This window comes from Rhinatrema bivittatum, chromosome 1 (assembly GCF_901001135.1).
Source record: "Rhinatrema bivittatum chromosome 1, aRhiBiv1.1, whole genome shotgun sequence".
Classification (NCBI taxonomy): domain Eukaryota; kingdom Metazoa; phylum Chordata; class Amphibia; order Gymnophiona; family Rhinatrematidae; genus Rhinatrema; species Rhinatrema bivittatum.
This window is the reverse complement of record NC_042615.1, coordinates 469,069,632-469,092,300: the sequence shown is the minus strand read 5'-3', so window position 1 is coordinate 469,092,300 and position 22,669 is coordinate 469,069,632. Positions and strand designations below refer to the sequence as shown.

Here is a 22,669-nt window from a genome sequence, read left to right as displayed (position 1 = left end):
CAGCTAATCATTTCTTCGTTTATTTACAAACGCGCCATTACCTGTCGAGTTTCAAATGAACAGAGGAAACGTACAGAAGGGAACGTCTTTTCGCCCAGCGCTTCTTTGATGTCGCCTTCAAGCAAAATTCAATTAAAGGGTGGTGTGAGGCAGGCAAGACATATCAATCCCCCAGACACATTACATATCTAGTGCAATATCAGACAGAGATGGGGACATTGGATATTTCCACCACTTACCTGCTTTCCTGTTTCAAAACTATGCAAAAGAGTTTGCCGGATTTATCACTCCAGGAATTACAATTTAAAATTTTACATCATATTATTTGCGACAATGTACGTCGTTACCACATGGGAAGGCTGCCAACGCCCATATATATTAAATGTAATTAGAGAGAGGAACCTTGATCCAACGATTGTTTACATGCCCTCAGTTGGTGGGGTTTCGGAATGAAGTACTGGCAGTTGTTGCTCAAAGTGCGCACACCACCATAGGCAGGCCTGACAGACTCCTTTTGTCGGGATTGCGGGGTGCTATGCCAGTATACCAGGTCTCTCTGGATCCGTTAGGTCATACCGCCATACTACTGGCTTGTGGTGTGATACTGGCAGACTGGATAACGCCGAACTTACTTCCCATTACTAGGGTGTGGTACTATCGACTTGCATCGTCTATGCAAATGGAGAGATTAGCCTCACTACAGGGTCTGAGGATGCTAGATCCAGACTATAGACTCTGTTGGGCTACTTGTTTTACCTTACTGCCCATGGATATCCAAACTCATCTGCTTGCTGCGGGATACCATCCTTCATGGAAGTGATTAGACCACACCAGTTCATTGTTGCCGAGCCCTAGGCATTTGGCTAGATAGGTTGAACAAGTGGTGCTGAAGGGGGGAATGTTGGATTAAACTTTGCTGTTCTATAATATTCCTTTTACGAAAGAGTATGTCTCACTATTTCACTGTGATACTCTCCTAGGGGTTGGGGACACGGGGGGTGGGGGGGGGTGGGGAAGAGTGAGAGATACGAGATGATTGGAGTGAATGGCTGCGTGATTGGTTCTGAAGACTTTGTCTGGCGGACTGCATCCGCTGGCCATTGAAAAAGGAATTGGGCAGTGCGTCTGGTTATAGGATGGGAGTCCGGCAGGGGGTACGTTTTGCCATTATTTTTGTAGATTTGTTGCATTGTATCGGGCAACTTCTCTAAGTCTTGATGGTTGTACTGCCTATATTCTTCAATAAAAATGATTTTGAAAAAAAAAAGATTGTAAGAAGAAATCATATTTGTATTTATTAATACCTGACTTTTAGTGTCCTGTGTAAGTTGAGATAACGAAGCAATAGAAATTTCCTAAGATTTCAAACTGGACCACATACCTTCCAGAGAAATATCTGTAGTTTTAGGATAAACACCACCTATTCCTGTAGCCGTGCTTGCACCACTCTCCATACCTTTTCCTGACGCAGATCTGGACATTGGGCCTACCACTTTGATGAGGCCATAATCCTCAGGAGGTCTTTTCCTCCCAGGAGAAATCTCGTCACTGCTTTGTGCCCCTATGATCTCCCTAGGGGTATTTCTAGCCTGAACTACTTTTGGGTCTCCCCATCGAAGCTCCTGGAAGACCGTTGCAGGGGCTGAAGCACCCATCAGTGCCTGGTATGGTGGCGCAGGCTTGCCAAGTGCACAGGGGCTCAAGGTAACATCCGGGGTCAAGGAGGAGGGTGTTCGCTCCTCTACCGGCCCCCAGTGACCAAGACACCCGGCATCGTTGTTGGATTCGCCGCGAAATAGCCCTCGATTCGTGGCTGGGAAGGCTCTATGGAGGGGGAGCTTGACGAACTCCCTCTCAATTTTGACTACCTCTTTGAATGAGGCATCTTGGATCCACAAGAAAGCAAAATTGCTTACCTTGGAATAGGTGTTATCCCAGGACAGCAGGATGTAGTCCTCAACTATGGGTGACGTCACTAACGGAGCCCTATCCCGGAAAACTTTCTGTCAAAGTTTCTAGAAACTTTTGATTGGCATCCTGAGCCTACTGAGCATGCCCAGCATGCCATGATCCCTCGAGCCAAAGGGGTCTCCCTTCAGTCTCATTTGTAGCAATGAGTGTTAGCCAAAAATAATAAAATGTATCGGACCCAACTCCGCGGGGTGGCGGGTGGATTTCGTGAGGACTACATCCTGCTGTCCTGGGATAACACCTATTACAAGGTAAGCAATTTTGCTTTATCCCAGGACAAGCAGGATGCTAGTCCTCACATATGGGTGATTAGAAAGCTACAGGCCGAGTGATCTTTGTATTGGACCAACAGTGTACAACTTGTGCAACAGGCACAACAACTGGTGTACTGTTGGGAAAAATGAGGCAGACTGAAATCACGAAAGGTTGGATGTGGAATGAGTTGGATTATGCTGGAAACAAGTTCTTTAAGACAGATTAGATTGTCCATAGGCTGAATCTTGTCATCCTTCCTTGTCAAGACAGTAGTGAGCCGCAAAGGTGTGAAGAAAACTCCATGTTGCGGCTTTACGTATGTCAGCTATTGGCACTGAATGATAGTATGCTACTGAAGTTGACATTGCTCTTACTGAGTGAGCCTTTACTCGCCCCTGGAGAGGAAGGCCTGCTTTTTCATAACAAAATTGTATACAATCTGCAAGCCAATTAGATAGAGTTTGCTTGCCCACCGCTTTTCCAGGTTTGTTTTGATCAAAAGAAACAAAGAGTTGGGTGGATTTCTTATGGATTGCAGTGCAATCTAAGTAGTATGTAAGCGTACGCTTACAGTCCAAGGTGCATAAAGCCCTCTCCCCTTGGTGAGAGTGCGGTTTTGGGAAGAAAGCAGGCAAGATGATGGATTGATTCAAGTGGAATTCCGTAACTACCTTGGGGAGAAATTTTGGGTGTATACGGAGTACCACTCTGTCATGGAGGAATTTTGTGTAGGGTGAGTATGTAACAAGTGCTTGTAACTCACTAACCCTTCTTGCCAATGTGATGGCTATTAAGAAAATAGTTTTCCAAGTGAGAAATTTTACATCACAGGAATCCATGGGTTCAAAAGGAGAACGCATGAGCCTTGTTAAGACTACATTAAGGTCCCATTCTGTGACCGGTGGTCGGTGTGGAGGTTTAAGTTGAATTAAACCTCTCATTAATCTACTAAAGAAGGGTTCCACTGATATTGGTGCATCTCTGACGGTACTGTGATAAGCTGAGACTGCACTTAAATGTACTTTTACAGATGAGGTGTGGAGACCAGAGTCTGAGAGATGCCATAGATAGTCTAATAAAGATGATGTAGTGCAGGAAAAAGGGTCAATACTGTTTTGTGTGCACCATGTGGTAAACCGTTTCCATTTAGTACAATAGTTCTTTCGTGTGGACGGTTTACGTGAAGCTACAAGCACTTGAGAGACATTAGTTGAAAGATTGAGAGGTTGTAGAATCAAGCTTTCAACATCCATGCTGTGAGGGATAGGGACTGAAGGTTGGGATGACGCAACCTGCCCTGATCCTGAGTTATGAGTGTGGGTGCGGTGCCCAGGCGAATTGGGTCTCTGATCAAGAGGTCGAGGAGTATTGGAAACCATACTTGCCGAGACCAATATGGGACTATGATTATCATGGACCCTTTGTCCTGTTGTAGCTTCACTAGGGTTTTGGTTATTAGCGGTATCGGAGGATACGCGTATAGAAGACCTGAGTTCCAGTGGCGAGCAAAGGCATCCCTGGGTAAGCGGTTTCTCAGTTTGTGCAAGGAGCCAAAATTGTCCACTTTGTAATTCAATTGTGATGCAAAGAGGTCTACTGTTGGTTGGCCCCAACGTTGAAAGATCTTGGTCGCCACTTCTGGATTCAGAGACCACTTGTGAGGTTGAAATTGACGACTGAGGCGATCCGCCACTACATTGTGAATGCCTGCCAGATAAGTGGCCCAGAGAAATACTGAGTGTGTTAGGGCCCAGTTCCAAATCTGTGCAGCTTCTTGACAAAGGAGATATGAGCCCGTACCTCCCTGTTTGTTTATGTACCACATGGCTACTGTGCTGTCTGTTTGTATCAGAACAGTATTGTGGGAAAGGCAGTCCTTGAACGCATGCAGCGCATAACGTATAGCTCGAAGCTCTAGGAAATTTATCTGAAATATAGCTTCGAGTTTTGTCCAAGTACCTTGAGTCTGCAGAAGACCAATGTGTGCTCCCCACCCAAAGGTGGATGCATCTGTAGTTAATATCACTTGCATAACCGGTTGTTGGAATGGTAGGCCTGTGAGCAAGTTGTCCATGTTTGTCCACCATAGAAGCGAGGACCGTAGTTGCTGATTTACTTGAACTGGATAGGACAGTGGTTGAAGGCCTGTATCCATTGGTTTCTGAGTGTCCACTGATTAACTCTCATGGCTAATCTAGCCATAGGAGTGACATGAACTGTGGAGGCCATGTGACCCAAAAGAGTGAGACATTGATGAGCTGTTATTTGAGTGCGTGCGCGGAGAGAGCCTGCTAACAAGGCGAGTGTCTGTGCGCGTTTTTTTGGAAGGAAAGTCTTTGACATTATGGTGTTTAATTCTGCTCGGATAAATTGTAACAGGTGAGATGGTATGAAGTGGGATTTCTGGTAGTTGATAAGGAATCCCAACGAATGGAGTAGAGTTATTGTGAGCTTGAGAGAGTTGAGAGCTCCTTGTCTTGTTTGGCTTCTGATGAGCCAATCGTCCAGGTAAGGAAACACGTGTACCCCTTCCTTGTGCAAGTGGGCAGCTGCCACTGCTAGGTACCTTGTACTGGAAATGTTGATTTCCTACTAGGAATCGCAGATACTTGCGATGAGGAGGGAATATTGGAATGTGAGTGTAAGCATCTTGAAGATCCAGAGAACAGAGCCAATCTCCTTTTTGAAGTAGAGGTAGCATGGTGTCCAATGACACCATCCTGAACTTTTCTTTTTTCAGGTATTTGTTGAGATTCCGGAGGTCCAATATGGGACGTAGGCCTCCTGTTTTCTTTGGAATGAGGAAGTAACGGGAGTAGAATCCTCTTCCCTTCTGAGATTGGGGCACTAACTGTTGTTATTGTTTGCCAGTGAGTGTAAAAATGGGATACTCTTCCACCCACTGGAAGTTGTGTGTGAGGGTTTAAAGGAGTGGCTTGTTCTCTGGGCAGTATCTCAAAACCCAGACGCAGGGCCTGTCTGAGGTGGAGGTTGAGTATGAGGTGCCCTGGGTTGTCTAGTTTGGGCACGTTGCTGTTGAGGCCTAGTGGATCTACTCCTAGATGTTTGGGAGTAGTATCTGCGTGGCCTGTAGTAAGGCTTCCTTGTTTCTCTGCGGGGAAGTCGTCGAGGAGGCTGTGTGGAAGGATCCTGAGGTATTTGGGACAGTTGACGTAATGTCTCTGTGTGATCCTTCAGTTGTTGTACTGCCTCTTGTACTTTTTCTCCAAATAGGTTGTCTCCCAGGCATGGAAGATCAACAAGTTTTTCCTGAACCTCAGGCCTGAGGTCGGATGCCTTGAACCATGCATATCTGCGAGCAGCAATGCCTGCAGCTGCAGTCCTGGAGGCAGTATCGAAACTGTCGTAGGACACTCTTACTTCATGTTTACCTGCTTCCAGGCCTTTATGTATTATGGCTTGTGCAGGTTCTTGAAGCTGTTCAGGCAGAGAGTTTGTAATTTCCTCCATCTGCTTCCATAAATTTCTCTGATACTGCGTCATGTACAGCTGGTATGCAGAGATTCTTGAATTTAGCATTGAAGAGTGATAGATTTTTCTTCCCAAGGAAGCGATGATCCTTGCCAGGTGGAGTGGAGGAGTGAGGGCGGATTCTTTTTGATTTTTTCTGGGCAGATTCAACTACCACAGATTGATGTGGTAGTTGTGACTTTTGGTATCCTGGTGCTGATTGTACCAAGTAAGATGAATCTACCCTTTTGTTTACAGATGAAACTGTGGATGGATGCTCCCAGATACGATGTTGCAGGTCTAAATGCATCTCATGAATTGGGATTGCCAAAACTTGTTTGGGTGGATCCACAAATTGCAGGACCTCTAAAGTATGTTGTCTTGAGTCCTGTTCTGCTTCCAATTTAAAAGGAATGGTGTCTGCCATATCCTGTATGAAATTTGAGAAAGACAGGTCTTCAGGTGGGGACTTCTTTCTGGGTTCTGGAGGTGAGGGATCCGACATGAAGTCCTCAGAAGAGGAGTCTGTATCTTGACTATCCCAAGAATCCTCTTCTTCCTGTCTATAAGGTGGTTTTGATGTGGATCTTGGCGGAAGATGTAGTCCTGATGGACCTGGTAATGGGTCATCAGTGGGAATAAATGGAAACACATGCTCCCCAGGCTTTTTAAGTAAGGTGTCTATGACATCCTGATACCTTTGAAGCAGACATTGGAAGGATGGTAGGTCATGAACATCAGTGTCATCCATCGGTGTTGGCCTCGATGGAACTGATGTTGGTCTCGACATCGACGTCGAGAGCGGCGTTTTTCCTGATGTAGGCGGCAACATAGGCATCGATACGGGAGTAGTCGATGGCAATTGCGCATATATCGACGTCTATGTGGTTATTATTCTTGGTGTCGACGTCGACTCCTCTAGTGTTCTCGGCGCCACTGTGGACACCGGCATCGGTGGTCCCACCGGCATCGGCAAAGTTGCTGGCATCGATGCTGGGAGAATCGGCATCGACGAGCCCGTCGGAATTAGCTGTTCCCTCAAAGCCTGTGATATCGCTTGTCTGATTATATCAGACAATTCCGGCGTTACAACTGATGGTACCAGAGCAGTTGTAAGCGGTGGCGAAGGCTGAGGCGTTGGATCCACTGCAGGGCCCTGCGGGGGATCAGAAGTCGAGATCGGAGGATGAGGCCCAGACACCGAGGTTTCCTCCAAACGTGGCCGCTTTGCCGTCGACGGATCCTGGAACGTGGATTCAGTCGTCGATGACCGTCGATGTCTATGTTTTGGTTTTTGCGGGTCAACGGATTTCGTCGATGTGGACGAAGACGATGAATGATCTGCCGACGGTCCCGGGGTGGATTTTTTAAGTAGCAAGCGCTTTGTCGCTCCGGCCGGAGACGATCTTGATGACGTCGAAGGCGATGGTATTAACTGGAGATGGAATAAATGTACCATTTTTTCCAGTCGAGACTTTCTGGTTTTCGGCGTCATATCGGCACATTGCGGACAATTTTTAACGTCGTGATTTTCTCCGAGACATATTACGCACTCGAGATGCGGATCAGTAAGCGACATCTTACGGGCGCATACCAGACATTTTTTAAAACCAGTAGCCATATTGCTGTCGACGGCCGTCGAGGCAAACAGCGAATTTATCAGAAAAAATTTTTCTCCTGAGGAGAATAAAATTGAGACCGAGGTACTCACCAGCCGGTGAAGAAAAAACCCCTTGAGAGAATTGTGAGAGAGAATATCTGAAATAATTTGACGTTTTAGTCACAAAAGTATTGAGAAGTTCTCAATGGCTCCTATCCCGCGATGCTTACTGCAGCGTGGAAAGACGAAGACTGAAGAGAGACACCTGTGGCAGAGAATATCATAGCATGCTGGGCATGCTCAGTGCCCTCACAGGGCCAGTCAAAAGTTTCTAGAAACTTAGACAGAAAGCTTTCCCGCTTTAGGGCTCCGTCAGTGACGTCACCCATATATGAGGACTAGCATCCTGCTTGTCCTGGGATAAATGTAGGATCAATAATCATGATCTTAAGGCTCCAACAGTTAAGCATTGCATCGACCACAGACATACATTCAATGATTTCAAATGGGTAATAATTGAGCATGTGCAAGTCTTGGCTAGGAGGCGACAGAGTTAATTTATTGAATCAAAAGGAAAATGCTTGGATACATCGTCTTAACATCTTGGAACCCTCCGGACTAAATGACAAAATAGAATGGTTTTCCCTGATTTAAGATTCATTAATTCTTTACGATATTCAGATTTCTGACGTCATATAGCCGTCATCATTCATGACACGAAGGAATTCCCTTTAAATATGGCGCCGCTGACAGTGTTCTCCGCGCCCGCTAAAGGTATGACAGCTTCTTTACCGTCGAGTGCCATTCCACAAATGCAGTGAGTATTCCTGGTTTTACATAGTACGGACATATAATTATTGTCGGTGATCTCTTTTTCAAGCTAATAAGTTTTCTGCATTTCTTATAAAACTTTACAGCGTTCATGAGTGGTAGTATTGTTATCGCTCGAAATATCCCCAACAAGGAATAACGGGGTTTCTTTGCAAGCGTATTCAATCGCAGTTCACCATGCACTATCCACAGTCGTTTTGGACAAACCTTCATTGAAGAGCAGTTTCTTGCTGCCTGTTATGTAGCAAGAATGTATCATTTTCCACGCTATGTATCCAATTGTTAAGTGGTTTTCAATAATTAAGGGGACTCCTTTTTTTCTGATATTTTCTTGCACAGATTCACAGTCAGTTCAGCCATGTTATAGAGCAGCCTAGGCTGCCGGACACCCTGGCAGTTACAAGCCCGTGAAGAAGGAGCTTTTCGCTCCGAAACATCTGGATGTCGGCTATATAATTTTCGCCAGAGTCCATCCATACTTTGACTGAGGCCATCGGACAACATAAGATAAGTGGCATACTGTGACACATGAAAATTCTTTTACCATTTTATGTGGAAAAATAAGTGCAAGCAAATAAGTCCATGTCATCAATATTTGTAAACACTATTCGAGTGGCAAAAAATCACTATTTGTAAACACCATTGGTGTGGCAAAATTCACCAACAACGATCAAGGTGCCTAATGATTTTTAAAGCCATAGAGTAATTGGCTTACAGACATGATAGCTACATTTTTACAGCTACATATGAAGGCACATACTTGATCATATTCAGGATTCTCCTACATAGCACGTCCTATTCCTTTTTACAATTTTAGGTGGTACAAGAAAGGCACTTGGTGCCCTTAATTCAATTGATTTAGAGGTGCTCCTTAACCAGATGGGATCCATATCTCAAAATGCTTCTGAAAGTTTTGCCTCACAACATACAAATAATAAGACTTCTTTATATCTGCTTAGCATGGTTTACAAATCAGCTGAATATAAGCATTTAAAAAAATATATTAAACATCACCCACCTTAGCATGTAAAGATTTCATGTTGGGAAAGAATATTTCTTGAACTGTAGTCTGTGATCAGGTACAAATTGAACTTATTGCTAAATTAGGCCATTGGTCACCCTTTTCTAACTAATTTCCTCATTCTATCAGTCTCCCTTTTTAAAGTAACATGCTACTGTAGTAGGTTTTATTTATTGTCCTCCCTCTACTGATTTATGTCAAATTTTATTGCATTATGATTATTCGGTCATTTACCCTGCTCACACTGCAGACTTCAGGCCTCTGTGTTACACATTGCAACAATTTAACACATTTGACACTAATTATGTTCGGCAGTACTTACAGCTTCTAAGGCTTCCTTCCTTGTATTTAGAGAATCTAATTCCTGCTGATAAACCTCCAATTCCTAGAAAAAATAAATAAAATTCTGATATCTTAAACATGACTTTAGAAATATTTACCATGCTTAAGCAGAGTGCAGGAAGCTACAATTTTCTATAGAAAGAGAAATTCAAAGACAAGGAATCATGATATGAAACTGGAGGGAGGGAGGCTCGATCAGGGTAAGTATAAGGAAATAATTCTTCATGGAGAAGGTGGTAGATGACTGGAACAGCCTACCAGCATTGATGGTGGAAATCAGCATTGTGACAGATCTCAAGTGTGCTTGAAACAAATACAGATGGTACTGATGAGAACAAAAGTATGGGGAGGATGGGTAAAATAAATGTGTTTGCGTTTGGCAGGGAAGGAAAAGAACTGAATGTTCTAAATATAAGAATTTATATATTTATTTGCACAGAATGGTAGAAGATCAAAAACAGAAGAAACAAAATCGACTTCACTAAGGAGTGGTATCCTGCAGACAGAAGAAAGCTGGGATGCAAAGCTGGGATGAGTAGTGTAGAGAGGAGCAACCAGGCAGACTAGATAGGTCAACTGGTCTTTATCTTCCGCCATCCACTATTTATTTATGTACATACATAATTAGCAACAAATATGGTACAAATAGTAAGAACATAAGAACATAAGAAAATGCCATACTGGGTCAGACCAAGGGTCCATCAAGCACAGCATCCTGTTTCCAACAGTGGCCAATCCAGGCCATAAGAACCTGGCAAGTACCCAAAACCTAAGTCTATTCCATGTAACCATTGCTAATGGCAGTGGCTATTCTCTAAGTAAGTACAAAAACAATCATCTGTCATTTACAAATCAAACAGAAGAAAAAACTACTTTATTATGAAACACTTTTTTCATTTCAGCATATCCAAGAGGGATAATCACTGGGTGACAAACACAAATGTTTAGCCATTTTTTCCTTTTTTTGTTTAACATAGAAAGGATGGCAGAAAAAGACCAAACAGCCCATCTAGTCTGCCCAGCAAACTCCCATACTTAGTTACCCATACTTATCAGTTTCAAAGACCGCAAAGGTCAGGGCCCTTGTTGGTTACTGTTTGATTCCAATTTCCTGCCAGCTCCTGCCGTTGAAGCAGAGAGTAATATTGGAGTTGCATCAAAAGTGAAGTATCAGGCTTAGTGGTTAAGGATAGTAACTGCCGCATTAAGCAAGTTACCGCCATGCTTATTTGTTTTCCCAGACTGTACAGTTCAATGTCTTTGGTGGTTGTCTGACTGTAACTCCTCTTTTCCACATTTCCCCTTGCCGTTGAAGCAGGGAGCAATGTTGGAGTTACATTAACTGTAAGAAGGTTTATTGGATAAGGATAGTAATCACCATTCCAGCAAGCTACCCCCATACCTCTTTTAATTCATTCCCATCCTCTAGGCTTTAGGGATCCACAGTGTTTATCCCATGCCCCTTTGAAATCCTTCACAATTTTAGTCGTCACTTCTTCCTCCAGAAGGGTATTATTCCAGGCATCCACCACCCTCTCCGTGAAGAAATATTTCCTGACATTGGTTCAAAGTCTTCCTCCCTGGAGATTCAAATCGTAACACCTAGTTCTACTTTTTTTATTTAATGCTTTTTATATAGCATCGCTCCAGCGAATGATCAATGTGTGGAGACAGACGAAGAAATGGCAGAAATATTAAACGAATACTTCAGCTCTGTGTTCACTAAAGAAGACCCTGGAGAAGGACCATCTCTACACAACAAGAAACTGGAGGGAAGTGGAATAGATGAAAATCCTTTTACAGTAGAAAATGTGTGGGAAGAGCTAAAGAACCTGAAAGTGGACAAAGCCATGGGGCCTGATGGGATTCATCCAAGGATATTGAGGGAGCTCAGAGATGTTCTGGCGGGTCCGCTGTGTGACCTGTTCAATAGATCCCTAGAAACGGGAGTGGTGCCGAGAGACTGGAGAAGAGCGGTGGTGGTCCCGCTTCACAAGAGTGGGAACAGGGAGGAGGCTGGCAACTACAGGCCGGTTAGCCTCACTTCAGTGGTGGGAAAAGTAATGGAGTCTCTGCTGAAAGAGAGAATAGTGAACTATCTACAGTCCGGAGAATTGATGGACCAGAGGCAACATGGATTCACCAGGGGAAGATCCTGTCAGACAAATCTGATTGACTTTTTTGACTGGGTAACCAAGGAATTGGACCAAGGAAGAGCGCTCGATGTCATATACTTGGATTTCAGCAAAGCTTTTGATACGGTTCCGCACAGGAGACTGGTGAATAAAACGAGAAGCTTGGGAGTGAGTGACAAGGTGGTGACCTGGATTGCAAATTGGTTGACGGACAGAAGACAATGTGTGACGGTAAACGGAACCTTCTCTGAAGAGAGAGCGGTTTTAAGTGGTGTACCGCAAGGATCGGTGTTGGGACCGGTCCTGTTCAATATCTTTGTGAGCGACATTGCGGACGGGATAGAAGGTAAGGTTTGTCTTTTTGCGGATGACACTAAGATCTGCAACAGAGTGGACACGCCGGAAGGAGTGGAGAGAATGAGACGGGATCTAAGGAAACTGGAAGAGTGGTTGAAGATATGGCAGCTGAGATTCAATGCCAAGAAGTGCAAAGTCATGCATATGGGGAGCGGAAATCCGAATGAACTGTATTCGATGGGGGGGGAAAGGCTGACGTGCACGGAGCAGGAGAGGGACCTTGGGGTGATAGTGTCTAATGATATGAAGTCTGCGAAACAATGCGACAAGGCGATAGCAAAAGCCAGAAGAATGCTGGGCTGCATAGAGAGAGGAATATCGAGTAAGAAAAGGGAAGTGATTATTCCCTTGTACAGGTCCTTGGTGAGGCCTCACCTGGAGTACTGTGTTCAGTTCTGGAGACCGTATCTACAAAAAGACAAAGACAAGATGGAAGCGGTACAGAGAAGGGCGACCAGGAAGGTGGAGGATCTTCATCGCATGACGTACGAGGAGAGATTGAAGAATCTAAATATGTACACCCTGGAGGAAAGGAGGAGCAGAGGTGATATGATACAGACTTTCAGATACTTGAAAGGTTTTAATGATCCAAAGGCAACGACAAACCTTTACCATAAGAAAAAAATCAGCAGAACCAGGGGTCACGATTTGAAGCTCCAGGGAGGAAGATTCAGAACCAATGTCAGGAAGTATTTCTTCACGGAGAGGGTGGTGGATGCCTGGAATGCCCTTCCGGAGGAAGTGGTGAAGACCAGAACTGTGAAGGACTTCAAAGGGGCGTGGGATAAACACTGTGGATCCATAAAGTCAAGAGGCCGCCAATGAAGAGTGGGTGACTCGCCAGAATGATGGCTACTGCCTGGAGACAATACCCTTATTCAATAAACATACACATGGTTACTGTGACTCCAACATCACTCTAAGCTTCAACAGCAAGAGGAAATGTGGAAAAAAGGATTTGCACTCACAAAGACGGGAGTAGCTGGCTTGTTACGGCGGTTACTACCCCAAACCAAATATCCAAATTACTACCTCCACCTTCCTCTATTCCTGATGCCTTTCAACTAGCTTGATCACTCCATTCTTATACTTCACTTCAATGCATATCCAGCATAGTTCTCTGCTTCAACAGCAGGGGAAAAGAAAAACTGTTACTTCACACATCCAGCAGAGCTCTCTGCTTAAACGGCAGGGGAGAAGAAAAAAGGATTCACACTCACAAAGCGGGGAGTAGCTGGCTTGTTACGGCGGTTACTACCCCAAACCAAATGTGCCTGATACTTCACTTTCAATGCATATCCAGCATAGCTCTCTGCTTCAACGGCAGGGGAGAAGAAAAAAACTGATACCTCACGCATATCCAGCATAGCTCCCTGCTTCAACGGCAGGGGAGAAGATAAACAACCAATAAGGGCTGTATCACATAATCTGGGTAAAAACAAATAAGCATGGGTGTAGCTTGCTTATTGCGGCGGTTACTACCCCTACTACCTCTAACTACTCAAGCTAGATATTTCACTTGGATGCAGCTCCATCACCGCTCTCTACATTAATGGTGGGGGTGGAAGGGAATTAGAACCAAGAGCTAAGAGAAACAGATAAGTATGAGAGAAGAAATGAGGGAAGCTTGCTGGGCAGACTGGATGGGCCATTTGGTCTTCTTCTGCCGTCATTTCTATGTTTCTATGTTTCTATGTTCTATAATGATCACAACAGTTCACATAGATTGCATATAAGTACAGTGTGATATCACATGATTTACATAATTATTAAAAAGAAGAAATAATTGTTAAGTAAAAGTTATAATATTAATATATTTTCTATAACAGTCAGAGGATGCAACACAATTCATTAGGTAAGAGTTTTTGTTAAAGTGTTCAAAAAGGATAGGAAGAGGTTCTGATATATTAGAGTATAAATCTATAACCAGTGTAAAGATAAAAGATTTATGTTAGTTCATAGGCTTTTTTGAAAAGCCAGGTCTTCAGTTCTTGTTTAAATTTCTTTTTTTTTGTTAAAATTCTTAAAGGACCAGGTAGGGTGTTCCAAAGTTTAGGTCCTGCAAAAGAGAATAGACAATCTCTTATATGAGATATGTGAATGTTTTGATTGGAGGGAATTCTTAGAGTGCCTTTATTTTTTTTATCTTAGATTTCTTGGTGGATAGTTTTGTTGAATAGAAATTCCAGGAGGAGCTGGATCAATATTATTGATGATGTTGAAGATGAGTGATAATACTTTGTATTGTATTCTATAAATTATAGGAAGCCAGTGAAAATCAATTAATGAGGGAGGAATATGATAAAATTTTCTTTTTCCAATGAGGAGTCTGGCAATTGCATTTTGGAATAATTGTAGAGGTTTAGTGATATCTGCAGGGAGGCCAAGTAATAGGGAGTTGCAATAGTCTATTTTTGAAATATTTCAAAATTATAAAAATTGAAATATGCAATAGTCTATGTTTGATAAAAGTCTTTCCAATGGAAAAGGTTTGTTGTTGACCATGGATCATTAAAACATTTCAAATATCCGAAGGTCTCTTATCATATCACCCCTGTTCCTCCTCTCCTCCAGGGTATACATATTCAACCTCTCCTCATAAGTCTTTTGATGGAGACCACCCACCATTTTGGTCGCTCTTCTCTGGACCGCTTCCATCCTTTCTCTGTCCTTTTTGAGATATGGTCTCCAGAACTGAACACAGTACTCTAGGTGAGGCCTCACCCTGCGGCCTTCTACAAGCTATGGCTGGGCCCATGCAGCAACACAGTGATTGCAAAAAGGAACATGTGAGCCATGGGTCTCAGGCGTAGCGAGTTCGCGGAGCTCGCACCCAGCGCTTCTGTGCAGCTCACGTCATCACCGGAAGTCTGGCATATGAGTTTTCTAACCTCACAACCTCCTTCCTCTCCAGCAGAAAGATTTCTTACCAACTGTAGGCACAATCGCCTGTCCCTGAGTTGTTTAAGCAATTGAGTAGAATTATGTGGTCTAGCATGTCGAAAGTTGCTGGGAAATTGAGCAGGATAAGCAGAGTCGGAGATTCTATCGAGATCTCACTATAGGTCATCAAGAATTGCTACCAGAGTGGTTTCTGTGCTACAAATGGGTTTAAAATGAGGCTGGAAAGGAGGCTTTTTTCAGTTATGATATTCAACATTTTGGTATAGAACACATTTTCGCTTTTCCAACATATAACAGGTTATGGAGAAATCTGTAATTATCAGGCAGCTGTTGGTCAAGTGAAAGTTTGTTAAGCAGAGACATTATGGCCCAAAGCCATCTTGTCCTGTCGCATTCCCCAGCTTCAGCCCCTGAAACACAGTGAATAGGTTTCCTGGTCCGAGACTGGTTTGTTTAGTTGCTCACCTTGTTCTGAAGTGACTTTCGGCCACTGCAAGTCTCGAAAAAGACTATCTGTGGCTTCCCTGTCCCTACCTTTTTGGACATATAAATTCTGGTAAAAGTCCAGGAAGTGCTTTGAGACTTTCGTAGGGACAGTTTTGTAAACCCCAGCCTGATCTCTAATACCTACTATTATGGATTTTAGATTTCTGGGCCGCAATAAATTAGAAGTAGTCTGCTAGCCTTGTTTCCCTGCTTGTATAGCTGATATTGATAAAAGCGCAATGATTTAGAGGCTCGCTGGTGCAAAAGAAGGTTTAGAGTTTCCCTCACCTGCTCTACTTAACCCTTGGTAGATGTTGACATGGCGTTCACGTGGTTCTTCTGTGCATTTTTAAGCTCAGCACTCAAACGCAGAATTTCGGCATTGCGTTGCTTATTCACTTTTGCCGTGTAAGCTATGATGTTCCCTCGCAGGACTGCCTTCCCCGCCTCCTAAAGTGTAGTATGAGTGACATCTGGAGTGGTGTTAAATTCTATATATTCTTTCCAGCAGTTTTGTAAATAGGGGTGGAACACTATCTAACTACAGATCGGGCCTCATGCGCCAGGAGAAAGGTCCCCTTGATCTCTTGCCACAGGTCATAACAATATTGACCGGAGCATGATCGGATATGGAAATGACGCCTATTGAGGCGTCCTTCACTCCAGGAAACCTTTTTTCAGAAACCAGCAAATAATCTAAGCCGGAGTATGAATGATGAGGGTTGGAGAAAAAAGTAAAATCCTGCTCCGCTGGGTGCAATATTTGCCACACATCTCAAAGCTACAACTCTTGAAAGAGAAAATGTACGCCTGAGCGCAGATCATGCTGCGTGTCCCGGCCGCGCTGGTGCCACGACCAGGCCTGCTTATCTCGGGTTCCCCTCTGCGAAGCCCGGGCCATCCTCCCTTGCAGCTGCACCCAGCCTGCATTATGGCTGAGTTTTGTATGCTATGTCACCAATGTACCATTTACAATGTACACTGTTTAGTGTTCGATCCCTTGTCCTGACGTAGCTTCACAAGAGTCTTTGAGAGAAGTGAAAGTGGAGGGAATGCATAGAGGAGACTGGTGGCCCATAAGAGGGAGAACGCGTCTCCTGGTAGTGAATGTTGGCTGCGAGTGAGTGTGGTTTCCGATTCTTCAGGACCTCTCTTCCCGACCACTCGTGCGGCTGAAAAGTGCAACTCAGCCTGTCTGCCAACACATTGTCCACTCCCGGCAAATAGGTGGCCCTGAGGTACATCGAGTGGGAAAGGGCCTCCGCCCATATCTGTGCAGCTTCCTGACACAGGAGGTAGGAGCCCGTCCCTCCCTGCTTGTTGATGTACCACATGGCCACCTGGTTGTCTGTCTGAATCAGGATGACCTGGTGGGAGAGGCTATCCTGAAACACTCTGAGAGCATATCTGATTGCTCGTAGTTCCAGGAAATTGATTTGGTAATTGGCTTCCTCTGGAGACCAAGACCCTTGAGTTTGTAAATTGGCAACTTCTGCTCCCCAGCCGAGGTTGGAAGCATCGGTGGTAAGGGTTACTTGAGGTTCTGGAGTCTGGAAAGATAGGCCTTGGCGGAGATTGGTCTGATTTTTCGCCCAAGCTAGAGACTGACGAAGTGGGTTGGTGATGTAGATAATAGTTGATAGTGGTTGAATGGATTGAGTCCATTGTGACTGTACAGTCCACTGCATGACTCTCATGGCCAAGCGGGCCATTGGGGTAACATGCACTAAAGATGCCATGTCTCCCAGTAAGATGATGAAATGGCGTGCAGTTGAGCGTTGTTGAGATTGTAGCTGGTGTGCGAGAGAATTGAGAGTGAGAGCTCGTTCTCGAGGCAGAAATGCCTTTGCTTTAAAGGTGTCCAAGTCCGTCCCTATGAATGACACAGTTTGAGATGGGACTAAGCAGGATTTTTTGTAATTGATGAGAAATCCTAGAGAGATCAGAGTGTGTAAGGTAAGACATAGGGACGTCAGAGCAGCTTGCTGAGTGGGAGCCCTGATCAACCAATCGTCAAGATAGGGGTAGACGTGAACACCTTGGGTCCTGAGGAATGCTGCTACTACTACGAGACACTTGGTGAAAACTCATGGTGCAGATGCTAGGCCGAATGGGAGCACTCAGTATTGACAGTGCCTACCAGGAATCTCAGAAATCTGCGATGAGACAGAGTTATTGCAATGTGTGTGTAAGCGTCCTGGAGATCTAGAGAGCAGAGCCAGTCTTCCTTTTGCAGAAGACGAAGGCGGGAACCCAAGGTTACCTTCTTGAACTTTTCTCGTTGGAGGTACTTGTTGAGGGCACGCAGGTCCAGAATTGGACGAACACCGCCTGACTTTTGGGGGATTAGAAAGTACCAGGAATAGAATCTGAGGCCCTGTTGGGAGTAGGGCACTGGTTCAATTGCTCTGGATTGAAGAAGGAGGGAGACCTCCTGGTCCAGGAGTAGTGAGTGGTCTGATGTTCTCCAATTCAACCGAGGTGGGGAATCCAGTGGGATGGAGAGAAAGTTCAGGTGATAACCTTGAGATATTATGGCAAGGATCCACTGGTCCGAGGAGATTGTGTTCCAGATGTTGTTGAAATGACACAAACGACCTCCCACTGGTAGATGCGGCAGTGGAAGTTGGCTGCTGCTCTCTATGCAGGAGTCAAAAACCAGAAGCAGGGCCCGGCTGAGGAGTTGCTTGAGGTTTTTGTTTATGAGGTTGTCAGGACTGGGCCTTTTGGAAAAGCTTTGTGGGACGACCTATAGACAATGGTGGGTAGGACCTCTTTTGACGATAGAACAACTTCTTAGAGTCCTTCCTGAATGGTTGTTTGGCCGAAAAGTCAAAAGGCATTTGGTGAAGAGTCTCATGATGATCCTTGAGCTGTGCCACTGTTTGTTGGATCTGTTCACCAAACAGATTGTCTCCAATGCAAGGCAGATCGGACAATCTGTCTTGGACTTCAGGACGTAAGTCCGAAGACTTAAGCCAGGCCCATTTTCTTGCAGAAATAGCAGCTGCTGAAACCCTGGTAGTGGTGTCGAAGATGTCATAAGAGGACCTTATTTCATGTTACCCTGCTTCAAAAACTTCGTGGACCAGGGTTTGTAGCTGCACCTGGAATTGCTGAGGCAGGGACTGGTGATTCAATTGAGATTTTTGGAAACCTGGAGCTGATTGGACCAAGTATGTGGTATCTGCTTTGCAGTTTACTGGTGCTACCGAACCAGGGTGTTCCCAATTCATTTTGAGAAGATCCAAAAGAAGTTGATGGATAGGGATGGAGGTAATTTCTTTGGGAGCATCCAGAAATTGTAACAGCTCCATCATCTGATGTCTATCGTCTTACTCAGTCTGTAGTTGGAAGGGAACCAACTCAAACATTTCCTTCACAAATTTGATGAAGGACAAGTCCTCTGGGGGAGAATGCTTCCTGCTTTCGGTAGGAGAGGGTGGAGATGGTAAATCATCGGGGTCTGGGGACGAATCATCAGTCCAGGTGTCATAAGGATCAACACCGGTCCCTCTAGGCACCTGAGAGGGACGGGAGGAAGGTAGTCCCGAAGGTCCCAGTCTAGGCTACGAAGGCATCGAGGGAATTATGGGAGGCGCCGATGAAGGCATCGAGGGCATTGATGGACGGATCGGCGGTACCGATGACGGTAACGGTATCGATGTCGTCGATGGTTGAGGCATCGGCAGGACTCTCGATGGAGGAAGACGGAACAGTGTTTCTCCTCCCGATGACAGAACAAGAGGAGAGGGCACCGGAGCCATCAGTGACCCCAGATCCATCGGTGGAAAAGCGGCTATAAGCGTTTCCATCCTCGAGAGCAGCAGTGCCAGTGCTGCCGGAATGGGATCGGTGGTCGGTTCCACAATCGGCACCAGTTTCGGCATCGGAGGAACCTGGAATCTGTGCATCGCCTTGTCGATGGCCTCCTGGACCATTCGGACCAGCTCTTCACGGAGACCTGGAGCAATCAGCCCCGGTTCTGGAAGGGGAGAAGGAGGCAGAGGTGTAGCCGGAGGGACCACCATTAAAGGCGGAGTCGCGGCTCCCATTACCCATCCGGGTGAAGGTTGCCTCGGTGACCTGGTCTCAGAAAGGGTCGATGCCTTTTCTGTACGAGGTTTCTTCGATGGCAGCTCAGACGATGGCGAGGTCAATGATTTGCCTTCGTCAATGGTATGAGGCTTTCAGTGTTGATGCCAATGTTTCTCTCTACGATCATCTCGATCCTGAGAGGGAGCAGAGGTAGTAGATGGCTGGGAAGTCATCGACGCTGGACGGACACCGGCCAGTGCCCGATACTGGCGCGACGTGAACGGTGCCTGTTCGGACGACGTCGAAGCTATGGATGGCGTCAGAGTTTGAGACGGAAAGAGACGTTCCATCTTCTCCATTCTGGCTTTTTCGATCTTTTGGTGTCATTAATGTAGAGATTACTTACCTGATAATCTCGTTTTCCTTAGTGTATGCAGATGGACTCATTACAAATGGGTATAGTGTGCTCGTGCTAGCAGTTGGAGACGGATCTGACATCAGCACGGGTACATATACCCCCGCAGGAAGTGCAGCAACTCAGTAATCTTCCTTGCAAAAGCTGTTATGGATATATGTGTGACTGACCAATCAATTCAATAAACATGATTACCCTGACCGACTGATAGTAGCTGGAGACCGCCAGTGTTCTCAACCGGAAGGCGTCGACACCCGGCAGGGTGGAGGCCCTATATAAGAAAACATGGCTTACCGTGACCCGGTGAATCCCCATGTATACCGGCAGCCGGGCGGGATGCTGAGTTCATCTGCATACACTAAGGAAAACGAGATTATCAGGTAAGTAATCTCTACATTTCCTAGCGTGTAGCAGATGGACTCATTACAAATGGGATGTACAAAAGCTATTCCCGGACTGGGTGGGAGGCTGCCCGAGGTCCGTTAAGGATCGCCCTTCCAAATGATGTGTCTTCCCTAGCCTGGACGTCCAGATGGTAGAATCTGGAGAAAGTATGGAGGGAGGTCCGTTGCTGCCTTACATATCTCCGCAGGTGACAGCATCCTAGTTTCTGCCCAGGAGGCCGCTTGGGCCCTGGTAGAGTGAGCCTTGACTCATAGAGGTGGTGGTTTTCCCACTTCTACACAGGCCGCCATGATAACTTCCTTGATCCAGCGAGCAACAGTCGCCCGTGAGGCCGCTTCTCCTTGCTTCTTCCCACTCCGAAGGACGAATAGATGGTCCGTCTTTCGTACTGCTTCTGACATTTCCAGGTATCGGGACAGCAATCTGCCGATGTCGAGATGGCGCAGTCTTCGACCTTCTTCGGACTTCTCCAAACCTTCCGTGGTTGGCAAGGATATGGTTTGGTTGAGGTGGAAGTGTGAGACTACTTTGGGTAAGAAGGAGGGAACTGTGCGAAGATGGATAGCCCCTGGAGTGATTCTGAGAAACGGATCGCGGCAAGACAGCGCTTGTAGCTCGGAGATGCGGCGTGCTGAGCATACGGCCAGCAAGAACACCATCTTCAAGGTTAACAAACAAAGGGACAGGCCTCGGAGGGGTCTGAAGGCGGGTCCCGCTAGGAATTCCAAGACTAGATTGAGGTTCCACAGGGGTACTGGCCACTTCAGTGGCAGGCGAATGTGTTTGACTCCTTTCAGGAAATGGGAAATGTCGGGTGTGTGGCAATGCTATTGCCGTCACTCCTGGGGCCGTAGCAGGATAGCGCTGCCACCTGAACCTTGATTGAACTGAGAGACAGACCCTTCTGAAGTCCATCTTGCAGAAAATTCAGAATGATGGGGATTTTAGCGGCATGCGGATTGGTGCTGCGAGTTTCGCACCAGGCTTCAAATACTCTCCAGATCCTTATATAAGTTAGTGATGTGGAGAACTTTCGTGCTCGGAGGAGTGTGTCTATTACCGGCCCCGAGTACCCCCTTTTCTTCAGTCGAGCCCTTTCAATGGCCAGACCGTAAGAGAGAACTGAGCTGGATTCTCGTGGAGGATGGGACCTTGTCTCAGCAGGTCCCTGTGTGGAGGCAGGGGTAGTGGATTCCCTGCCAGCAGTCTTTTCATGCCTGCGTACCAGGATCTTCTTGGCCAGTCCGGGGCCACTAGAAGAACTAGGCCTCTGTGCCGCTGAATCTTGTGTATAATGGCGCCCAGCAGGGGCCAGGGAGGAAAAGCATATAGCAGGATCCCCTGAGGACATGGCTGTACTAGAGCGTCGATCCCGTGGGAGAGAGGATCTCGTCTGCGACTGAAGTATCTGGGTACTTGAGCATTGGACCTGTCCGCTAGTAGGTCCATGCCCGGAGTCCCCCACTGATCCACAATCATCTGGAATGCTGTGGGCGACAGCTGCCATTCCCCCGGGTTTAGGCTTTCTCTACTGAGGAAGTCTGCCGTGGTGTTGTCCTTCCCGGCGATGTGGACGGCGGAGATGTCCTGAAGATTCGCCTCCGCCCAAGCCATCAGGGGGGCTATTTCTAAGGATACCTGTCGGCTTCTGGTTCCGCCCTGTCGGTTGATGTAGGCCACCGTGGTGGCGTTGTCCGACATCACTCTGACTGCTCTGTTTCGAAGTCTGTGGGCAAATCGCAGGCATGCTAACCTGACTGCCCGTGCCTCTAGTCGATTGATATTCCACCCTGACTCTTCTCTGTTCCACCGCCCTTGAGCGGTGAGCTCTTCGCAGTGGGCTCCCCAGCCACTCAGGCTGGCATCTGTAGTGAGCAAGGTCCAGGTTGGGGAGGACATTCTTGACCCCCGGCTCATGTGGCCGGGCTGCAGCCACCACCGTAACTGATTCCGTGCTCTGGCCGATAGAGATAGATGCACGGTGTAGTTCCATAATCGTGGACGCCAACCGAGATAGGAGGGCGCACTGTAACGGTCTCATATGGGCCCGTGCCCATGGTATCACCTCCAGAGTGGAGGCCATTAGGCCGAGGACCTGTAGGTAATCCCAAGCTGTGGGCCGAGCGGTGCTTAGCAGATTCTGTAAGCGATCCCGGAGTTTTGATTTCCTCTTGGAGGTCAGGCTGATCTTGTCTTCCTTGGTGTCGAACCGGACACCTAGGTATTCCAGCGACTGCGAAGGCTGTAGGAAACTCTTGTGTATGTTGACTACCCATCCTAGGCTTTCCAGAAGAGATATAACTCGGTTGGTTGCCTGGTGGCTCTCCTCCGGCGATTTTGCCCTGATCAGCCAATCTTCTAGGTAGGGAAGGACGAGAATGCCTTCCTTCCTGAGGGACGCCGCCACCACTACTATTGCCTTGGTAAAGGTCCGTGGC

At 46.2% G+C, this 22,669-nt stretch overlaps 1 protein-coding gene across 2 annotated transcripts in view; it reads right to left on the bottom strand.

The window, feature by feature from the left end:
- Positions 1 to 22,669, bottom strand: part of IFT74 (intraflagellar transport 74) — a 584,252-nt gene that overhangs the window by 263,982 nt on the left and 297,601 nt on the right. For both annotated transcript variants that reach the window (XM_029606405.1, XM_029606412.1), the window contains exon 10: positions 9,472 to 9,534. In XM_029606405.1, the coding sequence (XP_029462265.1) occupies positions 9,472 to 9,534 (63 nt within the window). The remainder of the gene's footprint in view (positions 1 to 9,471; positions 9,535 to 22,669) is intronic.